At 55.2% G+C, this 12636-nt stretch overlaps 1 protein-coding gene across 11 annotated transcripts in view; it reads right to left on the minus strand.

Moving 5' to 3' along the window:
* The window catches only part of IQSEC1 (IQ motif and Sec7 domain ArfGEF 1), a 397805-nt gene that overhangs the window by 39487 nt on the left and 345682 nt on the right, over positions 1-12636 (minus strand). For all 11 annotated transcript variants that reach the window (XM_054551247.2, XM_054551251.2, XM_054551253.2 and 8 more), the window contains one exon: positions 4745-5039. In XM_054551247.2, the coding sequence (XP_054407222.1) occupies positions 4745-5039 (295 nt within the window). The remainder of the gene's footprint in view (positions 1-4744; positions 5040-12636) is intronic.

The following is a 12636-nucleotide window of genomic DNA, read 5'->3' on the forward strand; positions in this document are numbered from 1 at the left end:
TGGTCAAAGCAACTGCTGAGGGATTCTGGTGGGCTTATGCAAAATATGAGTCCCGAGGTCAAACTGGATAGAGAAGCACCAAGTTAAAATGAGTGCAACCATGTTTTTCCTCTCTCAGACCTTTTTTTTTTTTTTCTGAGACAGAGTCTCGCTCTATCGCCTAGGCTGGAGTGCAATAGCGTGATCTTAGTTCACTGCAACCTCTGCCTCCTGGGTTCAGACGATCCTCCTGCCTCAACCTCCCAAGTAGCTGGGATTACAGACACCCACCACCATGCCCAGCTTATTTTTGTATTTTTAGTAGAGACGGGGTTTCACCATGTTGGCCAGGCTGGTCTTGAACTCCTGACCTCAGGTGATCCACCCGCCTCGGCCTCCCAAGTGCTGGGATTACACAGGCGTAAGCCACCGTGCAGAGCCTCAGAAACTTTAAAAGGCAGTGAGATACACTATGTTGAGTGTCCCCAGTGTCTTGGGATCACAGAAGCCCCCGGCCCTGGTGCATCTTGAGGTATGCCATCTAACGAAACCCATTTGGAGACCCTGGAAGAAGTATGCACAGTTCAAGAGACAGGCTAAAGATCCCAGCAAGGCCCACAGGCTTCTGGACTCATTTCCTTTCCACAGCATCAACCAGGCAGCTCTTGTGGCCAGAGGGGTCACTGAGTTTCAGGGAGACCCATGGGGTTTGCTGCACCGAGAAGCAGGCTTCAAGGCCAGGTGCCTGAGTTCTAATCCAGGCTATGCCCCTTGGTAGCTGGGTGGCCCAGAGTAAGCACTGAGCCCATGCAGTTCCTCGGTTTCCTCATCTATTAAATGGGGTAGCGCTGGGACCTGCCTCCTATGACTGTGGTGAGCCCAGGAGACAGAGGCCAAGGGCTGGCACATGCCAAGCACAGAGGCAGCTGGGCTGGAAAGACCCTCAGCTGCATTCTGGGAAGGGATTTACAGTTTGTAAAGCCCTAAGCTCCCTTACTCTACAGATGGGCAAACTGTGGCCCAGAGAAGACTCAACACATACTCAAGAGGCCTCCAGGCTCCGGAGCTGGCTTTCCCTCATGAACACCGCCATTCCTGATGGCTCGTCTGGCCTGCACGGCTCGTTCCTGTGAGGGCTGGGCTACATGCAGGGAGGGGGCGGGGTGAACCCTGGGCGCTTCAGTGGGACACACAGACCTCCTGAATTCCTGAGGCACCCGTGACCAAGGAGGGCCCTGAGGGCCGCTCCCTGCACCTTGCTCTTGAGTGGACAATGAACACACTCCTGCGGCGAAGATAAGGAATTGGCTTCTTCGCCAAGCCAGGCCTCTCGGGGTGCTGGGGTGGTGTGGGCATGTGATGTGGGGCTAGGAGCCAGGCAAAGTGCTGCACCTGCCTATATGGTCCCAGATGCCCACTACATGCTGGGCATCACGTCACACCTGTAAGTGGAATGGGAGGCATAGAGGTCCCTGCCCTCGAGGAGCGAGGGGTCTGTCAAGGAGAGCAGGCAGCCGCAGGCGCAGAACTGAAATAATGCCAAACAAATAATGCCAGCAAATCGAAGGCTGCGGCCTGCACCAGGGAGACTGGCTCAGGGCCACGTAGGGCCTTGCACGCCCATGCGTGCCGCCTGGCTCTGGGTGGTCCCAGCAGGCTGGGTGGAGGAGAAGAGCTCGGGGGGCTTGAGGGGAGCAGATCAAAATGACTTTTCCAATCCCAGGCCAGAGTCTGTTTTCTCTCTCGCCCTGTTACTGAACGCCATCCAAGAAATGACCTCACTTCCACAACTGCAAGCAGAAAGTTTCTATTTTTTGGGTTGTGAGTGGAGCTTAGAAAGCCCCTGGGGCCGATAAGAGGCCCGAGGCTGGGATCTAGGAAGGCTTTCTTCCCTCACTGTACTTTGTGGGCGGCACAAGCACGAGGACCTCCAGCTCAGGTCTAGAGCTCCCCGCAGGGCCTTCTCACCTGCTGGCTCCGGACCTCGAAGACCAGGCAGCCACCCTGTTTTCCTGAGACCTCCTGCCCAAACCTGTGTGTCTTGGGGGCAAAGGGACTTCAGGAAGGCAGCAGTGGGCTCTGCGTTTGTTCACCAGAGCCCCTGGCAGTTCCTCCCCCAGGGAGACACACATGGACCTGGGGCTGGCTACTCTTCCTCATCCCCAAACTTACCGTGAGTCATTCTTCTTTCTGGGATGGAACTATTGCCAGGCCCGGTCAAAAAGTTTCCTGGGACCCAGTGGAGGAGATTCTACTAACATGTGCTCATCTACTATGTGTGCTGGGGACCCCCACACCCTCATGCCACCTCACAGCAGCTTCTGCTCTCCCGAGGGGTTTCGCTACCCCACTTCTCAGCAAGGACAAGATGCTCAGCGGAGGGAAGCCGCTGCCCCAGGGCACATGGTTACTGGATCGAGGAGTTGACCCCGTGGCCAGGGCTCCCCCATCCGGCCCTCACTTGTCCCTTCAAGCGAAACTTCTGAGCAGTACAGAAGAGGAACCAGGAAGAATGCCCTTCAGCAAAGCAGAACTGTCACTTCTCGATGACACAGGGACAGTACTTGAAACCCACTCAAGTTTCCTGCTTCAGGGACAGAAAGCCACTGGAGGGCACAGTGGGCCAGGGGCCAGAAGAGCACAGGAGACCAGCCCTTGGGCTCCTTTCACTAAAACGGACTCTGTGTCATCCAGACTTAAAACTCCTCGTGGAATCGGGCACCCTACTTTTTCATCTGGTGATTCTCATGCAATCTGTCCCATTACCACTTTTGCTGAGCTTTCCAGGAAGCTCAGTGGAGCATCAAATGCTCAGTGGCCCTTGATGTCGCCTCCTCCCTCTTACCTCTTTGGTACCTCTTCCAGGCCTTCCTTTCCATCTCACACACTCGGCAGCCTTTCCATCAGCTGTTCCCTCTTCCTGGAACAGCCAGCTCTAATGCCACCTTAGAGAGGTCTTCCCAACCAGCCTTACCCAATGCTATTGTCTCCCGTAGCTGCCCTATTTCTTTCCCCAATTTTTAGAATCCCTAGAGTTTGCATCACTTTCTGGAAGTCAACTGCCTCTGCATTGCTAACTTGCTCCTGTCCAGCTCCTGTGCCACAGTGGAGCTCAAGAGCAGGGGCCTTGCCTTGGTCACGGGCATCCAACACAGTGTCTGGTGCATAGTGGGCGTTCAGATAATACGCATGGAATGAAAATGAATAGCTGCAGTCCCATTAGGCCCACAGTAAGCATATAATTCTCTTCAAAGGCCTCTATTAAGTCCCAACCTTTCTCCTTTCTGTTTAAATGGCTCTGCTGCAGACATCTCTTACTATAAACCGTGGTCCACTTTGGATCTGGGCATCATGGATAAAGGAACAGAGGCTGCTCTGCCCTGTCGGCCCGGCCTAAGTTGCAAGGCAGCACTGACAGCCAGGTGAGGAAGGGGCTGATGGGGGATTCCCTGTCAAGAGAGTGGACGACCCCCAACCCAGGCAGTATCTGCACCACTCCCTTAGGAAGTTGGGGCACACCAGGCCCAGAACTCTACTCCTTAAAGGACAAAAAGGGGAGCAACTTGAATCTATACTCCCAGCAAACACAAACAAAAAAAAAAAACCACAAAAATTGTTTTTAAAGAAAAAGGATAACCAGGAAGATCTGAGAGCAAGCAGAGGGCGGGTGGGGCCGCAGGATGGGTGTGGGTGGGAGTGAAGTCCAGGCGGCTTCTGCAGCATGGAGTCTGGGAAGACGGGAAAGGGCCCTGAAGCCAGCAGGGGCAGAGGCGGCTGCCAGGGCATATGGAGGAGCTGTCTAGAGCTCAGTGCCCAGGAGCTGGGGAGAGTCTGACAGCCCTCCCCAGCCTGCCCCCGCAAGCTTGCAGAGCTGCTGCCTGGGAGTCCAGGTTCTCTTGAAGCCTCAAACTGCTAAGGGGCTTGTCCCTGCACTGGCTCACTCACCCCCTCATTCATCCATCTGTTCAGTCACTCAGATCCTCATTAAAACACCTACTGTGCACCTGCACTCGGAGGGACTTGGAAGCGAGAGCTCTTGGCCTCCCCAGGGACCACTCAGGGCCTCGCTCTTTCCTCTGCACCCCAGGATTCTCCTCTCCTGACTCAACCCTGAGAGGCTACCTCTTGTCCTCCCTCGAGCCCAGCCCTAGGCACACTGTGGGTCTGGGCCACCTCTAACGGCCAAGGCCCCTGGGGGAGGGGTGCAGTCTTTAGTGGGGGGATTTCCCACAGGAGCAGGGAGGTGTGAGCCAGGAGGAATAGAGCAAGCAGCCTCCCCTGGCTGGCTGCAGATGGGGTTCTTTCCAGAGTTTGTGATATTTATGCTGTCAATGGACCTCCCTCCCTCAGCCCTCTCCTGGGTCTTTAGAACCTCAGTGGCTGGCCATGTACCCAGTGTGTCCTGATGACATTGGGCCTCATGCTCAGACACCTATCATGGTCCCCCAGATCTGGGCCATGCAGCACGTGGAACCCGGGCCATGGCAAAGCCTCATGTGAAGACGACTCTCTGGAAGTCCCCAGAAGGAACGCCAGAAACAACCCAGGTCCTTCATACATGCCAGCCAGAGCCATCTGGGGCAAGAGGCTCCTGAGAGCAGCTACAGGTGGAGCTGGAACTGGGACAGAGCCCTCAGCCTTAGCCCATATGCACCCCAACTCGAGTCTATGGGAGAGATCTGCCACTATGCCTGGTGGGGGCACACATGGTGGGCAGAGCTGCCCTGCGCTTGCATGTGTGGCCTGAGGGGCTGTGCTCTCCTACCTGCTTGTCCTGCAGGTCTGAGGAGAGCTCATAGCTCTCAGAGAGTGAGCGTGAGCGCTTGATGGCCTCCTCCTCGGCCTGCTTGCGCAGGATGGAGGTCGAGTGCTGCAGCTTGGGCCTCCGCGTGCGCTGCTGTTGCCCCGGCGGCCCCGAGTACAGCCCATAGGCTCCCACTGATGTGTGCTCGTAGTGATCCGGGCTCAGGCTGGAACCGGGCACCAAGGGGCCCTGGGGGTAGGCCGAGGGGCTGTCCAGGGACGTGCCAGTCTCACTGCTGGGGGCCTCGCCCTCGACGCTGCAGAGGAGAGAGAGGCAAGAAGCTTCTGGTGAGCGGGAAATCTGAACACGACCCTGGGCTGTGGGGCGTGACCCCACCATGCTCCTGGAGGAGCCCCCATGCCCATTCTTCTCACACCCCGTGGTTGAGTCCACATGTGCAGCTGGCAGGACCCTGCAAAACCCCTCCACTCAGCACCCCACCCACGCGGGTTCAGTTTCTCTGTGAAGCGCACCATCCTCTGACATCCCATACACCTTCCTCATTGATTTTGCTCACTGTCCATCACCCACATGCAAATGCCAGCTCCCTGAGGACAGCAGTTTTGACCACTGGGTCACTGACCATCCCCAGAGCCCAGAGCAGTGCCTGGCACACAGCAGGTGCTCAGCAATTACTGACTCAGCGAGTTCTGTCGCCTTTTCTCCTACCACCTGCATTAAATACGTCACTGAATTTAAACTTAAAAAAAAAGGCCGGGCGCGGTGGCTCACACCTGTAATCCCAGCACTTTGGGAGGCCGAGGCGGGCAGATCATGAGGTCAGGAGATCTAGACCATCCTGGCTAACACGGCCAAACCCTGTCTCTACTAAAAAATACAAAAAATTAGCCGGGCGTGGTGGTGGTCGCCTGTAGTCCCAGATACTTAGGAGGCTGAGGCAGAATAGCGTGAACCTGGGAAGTGGAGCTTGCAGTGAGCTGAGATCGCGCCACTGCACTCCAGCCTGGGCTACAGAGCAAGACTCCATCTCTAAAAAAAAAAAAGCCCCAATAATTAACAAAAGCGATTCTGCACTGTATGCCTACATGGGGCCAGCCCTTGTGATGGTGTTTGCTGTGAGTGAACTGTGCCCTCCACATTTGTGTGTTGAAGCCCTGGCCCCCACCTCAGCACGGGACTGTGTTTTGGAAACAGGGTCTTTGTGGACACTGGGGTGTCCTGATCCAGGCTGACTGGTGTCTTTGTAGGCAGACGAGATGAGGCCATGGACACGCATAGAGGGAGCAGCATGCGAGGACCCGAGAAGGAGAAGACCACCTGCAGGCCAAGGAGAGGGGCATGGGGGAACCCACCCTGCCTACGCCCTGATCCTCGACTTCCAGCCTCCAGAATTGTGTGACAATAAATGTCTGTTGTCGAAGGCCCCTGTGTGTGGTGTGTGTCACGGCGAGTTTGGAAACTCATACAATGCTGTATATACATTTTCTCTAAATCTTAAAAGCAGTCTACAAAGAGGAATCATCAACTCCCCTTTTCCAGGTGAGGAGACTGAGGCCTACAGGGGGTGCCAGGATGACCCAGGTAGGAAGTAGGTGAGTCAGAGTTCAAGCCCAAGTGGCGGGACCCTGAGACCCGGTGTTCCCCTCTGCCTCAACACCTTCTGTCCCTGCAACGTGCACACATTTCTCTGACGTCTCCAAGCACCATGGGGGAGCAGTGCCCCTGGTGAGGCCATGTGGGGCAGGCTGACGAGCTCATCCCAGCTTGGAACTCGCAAGCCTTTTCACTGTGTGCAGACGCCGGTTTCTGCTGCAGGTGGCTTCTCAGTGTAGAACGAGCAGGGAAGGGAGAGAGTTATGTCACAGTTTCCAATACAACGTCCAGTCACCCTGCCAGGTGCCCTGTCCCTGTCAGATCACTCAACCTTGGGCTAGAAGGACCTTGAAAGACCCTCTGCTCCCATGGGCTGGGGTGGAGGTCCCACTAGATGGGCACAGCAGAGAGATGGGCACACAGACCCCACGCAGCTGCGGTCCCCCCTCCTGGTGCCTCCTTCAGAACTTCTTCAGACCCAGGGCAGTGGGTCCAGCCCTGTTCTGCTCTGCTTCTGTCTCTGCTGCTCCTCACGGGGCCTGGAGGATCCCAGCGTCCAGTGCAAAATGTGACTGTCACCGGCTCCAGGGAAGCCTGGAGTCGGGGCCCCAGCAGGCGGCCTGGAGCAGAGGGCACAACCAGTGGCCCAGGTGGTAGGGAGTGACAGCCCTTCGTTGCCAATTCTGCCCTGAGCCAGGGTTGGGCTGCAGATCTCGGCACCTGCTTTCCAGCCTGCAGATTAGGACAAGACTTCTGGCTCTGGCCTCCGGGGTCAGGCAGGGGATGCCCACCCCACTCCCCAGGAGCTGGGCCATGACAGAGGCCTCTTCCTGAAGAAGAGCCTGAATGAAGAGAGGGTCCCAGGGCCCTCTGCCTGGCTCTGCTCTCATTGGACTGAGAATCAGGGCAGGCTGCCCCTCCCTTCAAGGTCCCAGTTTCCCTATCAGTAACACGGTGGGCTGGACTCAATGCCTTCAAGACATCTGAGGAACACCACCCTTCGAGATTCTCCACATCACGAGAGTCTCCCAACCCCCTCCCCTACAGTCCCCAACAACAGCAGCCTCCTTTGGGCCTGGTGTGTGTGCCTTGGTAGGGGGCGAGAGGGAGAACAGGCAGATCTGAAAATCCTCCCATTGTATTGCTAAAGCTTTGAGCAGGGCCTCGCAATAAACACCAACCTAATCAACTGTACAAAGGAGCAAATGAGTCCCCATCTCAGACTTCAGGCCCCAGAGCCTCAGGTCGCAGGGGAGCGACGGCCTCACCGGGAAGCCCATCCCACACTGTCTGACCCCAGAGCCCACGCCTCTGCTCCAGGCCTGTGCACCTCCCTCTGTCTCGCCTCGTCTTTGCAGCCTGGGTGCACATCACACACGCCCGGGACTGGAAGCACTTCAGTCAGGGGCCAAATCTGTGCTTCCAGGCACAGATGACAGAGAACAACGGCTCGTCCTTAAAGAGATGCAGCCGGGCCTCCACTCCTAAGAGGAGGATTCAAAACAATCTCATCACCCTAAGTTCACAGAAGCACAGAGACAGACAAGTGGTTTCCCTGCAGGTCCCTGGAGCTGAAGCAGGAAGCCCCTTGGTGGCCCACGGGCTGCTGCTGACCTGCTGGGAGGCACCGTCACGGAGGGGAGTGCGGGACCCTCACTGTGCTGCCCCCCTGACCCAGGATGAAGGAGCAATGTTCACCTCAAGTCTGAAGGAATTCCACCCTTCACCAAGCCCTTTCTAACCTGGCCTGAAACCACTGTGAGCAGGCAGAGCAGGGCATCCTTCCCTGATGGTTGGGGGTGAGGGAGGGCCCAGGCCTGCCTGAGAACTTGAGAGGGGCCTTTGTTCCCAGTTGGCCACGGTGTGGGGCAGACGGGGTTGGGGAAAGAGATCAGGCGGCAGCCACTGAACTCAGAATGGGCAGGAGATGGGAGTGCCTGGCGCTGGTAGTGCAGGGTGGCTTTGGGCCCCGGGACAGGGTATCTTTGGGGATAGGATTGCAATGGTGGTAGCCTGGGGCAGACTTTCTGGGCCTGTGGCAGTCCAGGATTCTGCTCTGGGCACTCCTGGGTTCCTGGCTGCCCCGGGTCAGCAGGTCCAGAACATGCTTGGGAGAGGCCGGGCCTCCCTCTCCAGGAAGGGAAGGTCTGACAGTCACCCACAGTCTTCCCTTCTATCCCGGAGCCAGGGTCCTGGGAGTCATCAGTTTAGTCCCTCCCCCGACTCAAACGCCCCCATTCAATCTGTCACCGGGTCCTGTCGAGTTTATTGATTAGCATCAGCTTGTGCAATGTGGCAGCCCTTCCACACTCCAAAAAAAAATCAAACCCAACTTCAAACCATCCCAAAAGAAAGAAATGGCTGGGCCATCCTACTGCAACCAGTGTGGTACCACAGTGTTCTTCAGCAAACGTGGACAAAAGTGAGCACAGTGTAAAATTTTCCACATAGCTATGAACCCACTTTGAGCCAGAGGACATCACCTCTTGATGGCCCCAATCAGCAACTACGCAGTACAGTATTAGACCCTAAAAAAGAGGCTTTTTTGAGTTTATCTGAACTGATAAACAAAAAGATAACTTAAGTGAAAATGCTCAGTACTGACAAGTACATGAAGCCATGGGCACTCTAGGACTCTGCTGCTAAGAGTATAAATCAGTACAGGAAGTTATTGAACTTAAATGATGTGGACGCTTGACTATTTTCTGGCTGAACTTGTAAAGATGTTTTGCTCTATAGCAACACTCTGGGATCTCAGCCCCACCTTCCTGATTAGGACTCAGCTCTACCCAGTTTCTTCCTGGGGCAAGAAGAACTATCCTATGTCAACCTTTCCCTTTCTAGGGCAGAAACACAGATGCCCTAGTGACAGAGCTTGGCTATAAAGTGATGGTCGCATTTTACCAGCATACATGAGTCTCTAGGTGGGACTTCTGGGTTAGAGAACAGCCAGACTGGCTCCCATATCCCTGCCCTGACCTCTTGAGCTCAGCTACTCGACATCTCACCACCCACTTTAGCTGCCTTGGGGATGCTTCTCCCACAAACCCAGCCCACTGAACAGGACTGGTGAACACACCAGTGTGAGTCCTTAACTGCGCTCCTGAATTTATTATCTCTCTCAGACACCTGGGCTACATGCAGACCAAGGAATGGGCCGAGGAACCTGTTCCAAGTCCCTGAATATTCCTGGCAGTTCAGAGTCTCTGGAACATTCTGTGAGCGTTAGGTGGCTGCCGCCCAGCCCTTTTCCATAGATTTGTGCAAAGGAAATAAGACCAATGTGTGCAGCAGTACATACGAGGATGTCCACAGCAGTGTTGTTTCTGATTATAATCATCTGGAAATAACCTAAATGTGCATCGACAAGGGGATGATTGAAATTAATTCTGTATCCACACATTGGAAATAACATCAAGATGGGGGAAAGATCTAGTTTGATGGCTGTTCTTATGAAAAAGACTTGGGGATTTTTTGTGGACTATAAGATGAATGTGAGCTGATGTCATGATGTGGTCGAGAAGCCAGTCACTAACATGAATAAAAAGCCAGGAGCAAAAATAGCCCTGCTGCCCGCCACAGTTCTCAGACACAGCAGAAGACAGTGTCTGGGGGCTGCACAGACAGTCCAGAGCCTGAGGGCAGGGACAGCAGACCTGGGACACATGTATGCCCTACCCACTCTTCCCCGGCAGACATTGCTAATTGATCACAGACTCCCTCCTAAAGAGCTTGGATGAAGCCTCAGCCTCCTTCCAACACAGCACTCCATACAACTGATCCCAGCTAGCATGTGAGATGGACTCTATTTGCCAAGGCCAAATAACGGTATGCCAGGAAGCAGTATAACAGTATGCTCCTATCAAGAGCTGGGGCTGTGCAGCCGGGAGGAAAGCAGCCTCGGGGAGATGATGTGATCCCCATCATCAAGCCTCTGACAGGCTGACAAGCCGAGGCTAGAGATTTCTTCTGCAGGCAGAACTATGACTGCCAATACCCGACCTGATGAAGTACACTCTCATGTGGTTAGGGCTGCTTAGGAAGTGGTGAGTTCTCTGTCACTGGAGGTGTGCAAGCTGCGGCAGGTCAGACACCCGTCAGAGAGGTGGTACAAGGGACTCCAATCCTGGCTGCAAGCCCCTATCCCAGGGGCATATGACCTGTCTGAGTCTGCCGTCTTTACATCGAGGTCTCAGCTTAACCCCACTTCCTCCACAAGGCCACCCTCACCCTACCCACTCTTCCCCACCCCGGGGATCACCTGATCTCGTGTGCAGTCCATCTGCACCATTGGGAAGTCTTGCTCTGTGAGGGTGGGAGACAACTGCCCAAGCATCCCCCAAAGCCCTGGCCTCCAGCAAAGACGGGAATGGCCACAAGCAGGAGGCCTGCTCCTTCCCATGAGACGAGTTCTGTATGTCCAGGATGGGCCCCTGATGGTGGGACAGGCTGAGGACAGGGCCAGAGAGCACATAAGGGCCTGGAGCTGCATGAGGATGCATCCACACTCTGCCCCAGAGCCTGTCACGTGCTCAGGCACAGCCAGCCCTCCTCTCCCAGCCTGGGGACTCCAAGCTTTGGTCACTGAAAGGTCGCCAAGCTCTTCTCCTGTCTCCAGTTTTCCAAACATGTTTTCCTGTGACGGAAGTGGTATGTGGTGTTTTATGTGGGGACATGGCTGGGTGAAGCGCTAGATCCCTACAGGACAGTGTTGCAATGGACACCTCGCAGGAATAGAGAACACAGCTTGAAGAGTTTCCTCCTGCTGCCCCGCCCCACCCGGCCTTTCTGCCAAGCAAGGGGCTAAGCAGGCTCCTGGGTGAAATTCTAGCTCTACTGCTTACCAGCTGTGTGACCACAGGAGGAATTAATGCTGTGCCTCAGGTTCCGTTCCTCCAAAAGGGGGGTAATTAGTGTATCTACTTCACAGGACTGTGGAGACTTAGTGGAGCTAACACAGTGAGGTCCTTAAGAAAGTGCTTGGCTCATAAAAAGCACTTTTCAATGGCTGTCTCGGGTTATTCTCTGATCTACAAGCCCCAGCAGCTGGAGGCAGGAAGGGCAGACAAGCTTAGTGCCCCAAGCCAGGGTCACCTGCCCTGCACCCTGCCCGCTGTTGGGACCCTCTCTGCGAGACACCCACCTCCAGGCTGGAGAGACTGACCCCAGGGTGGAGGGAGACCTGGATCCAGACACCTTCCACTGGCCTGTTCCCTGGACTGGGAAGCTTATGGGGATGGGTGAGAGAGGCAGACAGTCCAACCCCAGCCCCTCAGCCCAGACCTGTTGGATGCCACGTCCCGACTCGCCGGGGAGTGAGTCAGGGCAGGGGGGCTATGGCCTCTCAGCCACGGATGTCTCTAATTATGGCCTATGAAGTAAAGAATGACTTTTCTCAAGAAAAATATTGGCCAGGGGAGGTTCTGGGCACCAGTGAGGGTACAAGATGAAAGCAGTGACCCACTGTTCACCCCCAATATCGACAACGACAATGGTAGTAACAGCAAATGTCTATATGGCTAGTGATGTTCTAGCTGTATATGGAACCCATTCAGTGCTCTCAATACCCTGCAGGCACGGAAAGGTAGCACCCATCCCCAAGGGCATATGGGCAGCCTGGCCAGGGAGCCCAACACTTGCCCATTGTGCTTATGCAACTTCTTACGGAGGGGGCATACACACATGTATATACACACATACACATACGCAAACACAGATATACACGGGTCTGAATTATACAGCAGCAGCTTCTCCACAAACCTGCCAGGTACAAGATGCCGTGGTGGGTGTGTTTAAAATACGTGACCTGTAACTCAACCACCATCGCTGCGAGGTAGCTAGGACTGCTCCCTTCTGCAGATGACAAACTCAGGGATGGAAGAGTTGAGTCACCAAGTCAAGGTTGTGAGTATAAGAGAGTTGTGTGGGACCTGACCCCACACCATGCCTCTCCTGCCCAGCTGCTCAGGGCGAAAGCATGCTGCTGGAAGCTTGGACAGGGCTGGGTCCGGAGCCTAGGGTCCTGGGGTTGTGCACAGTTATGAGATAAATCAGAGAAATAAGCCTAGCCACGTGTGGCCAGAGGGTGGCCACATCACACGGCAAAGCCACCCTCTTCAGAGTGGGCCGGACCCCATGCTAGAGGAAGCAGGCAATCTTGAAAGCCTGTCTGTGGTTAAATGTCCATGCCAGCAGCCTCAGGCCAGACTCCTGGCAGTCTGCACAGGCCAGAGCAAAACAGCCTCCTGAAGTACGTATGCCCATCACGCCTCCAGGCCTCGTGGCTTCCCCTATACTCT

The sequence above is a fragment of the Pongo abelii genome, chromosome 2 (genome assembly GCF_028885655.2).
Source record: "Pongo abelii isolate AG06213 chromosome 2, NHGRI_mPonAbe1-v2.0_pri, whole genome shotgun sequence".
NCBI classification, from domain to species: Eukaryota; Metazoa; Chordata; class Mammalia; order Primates; family Hominidae; genus Pongo; species Pongo abelii.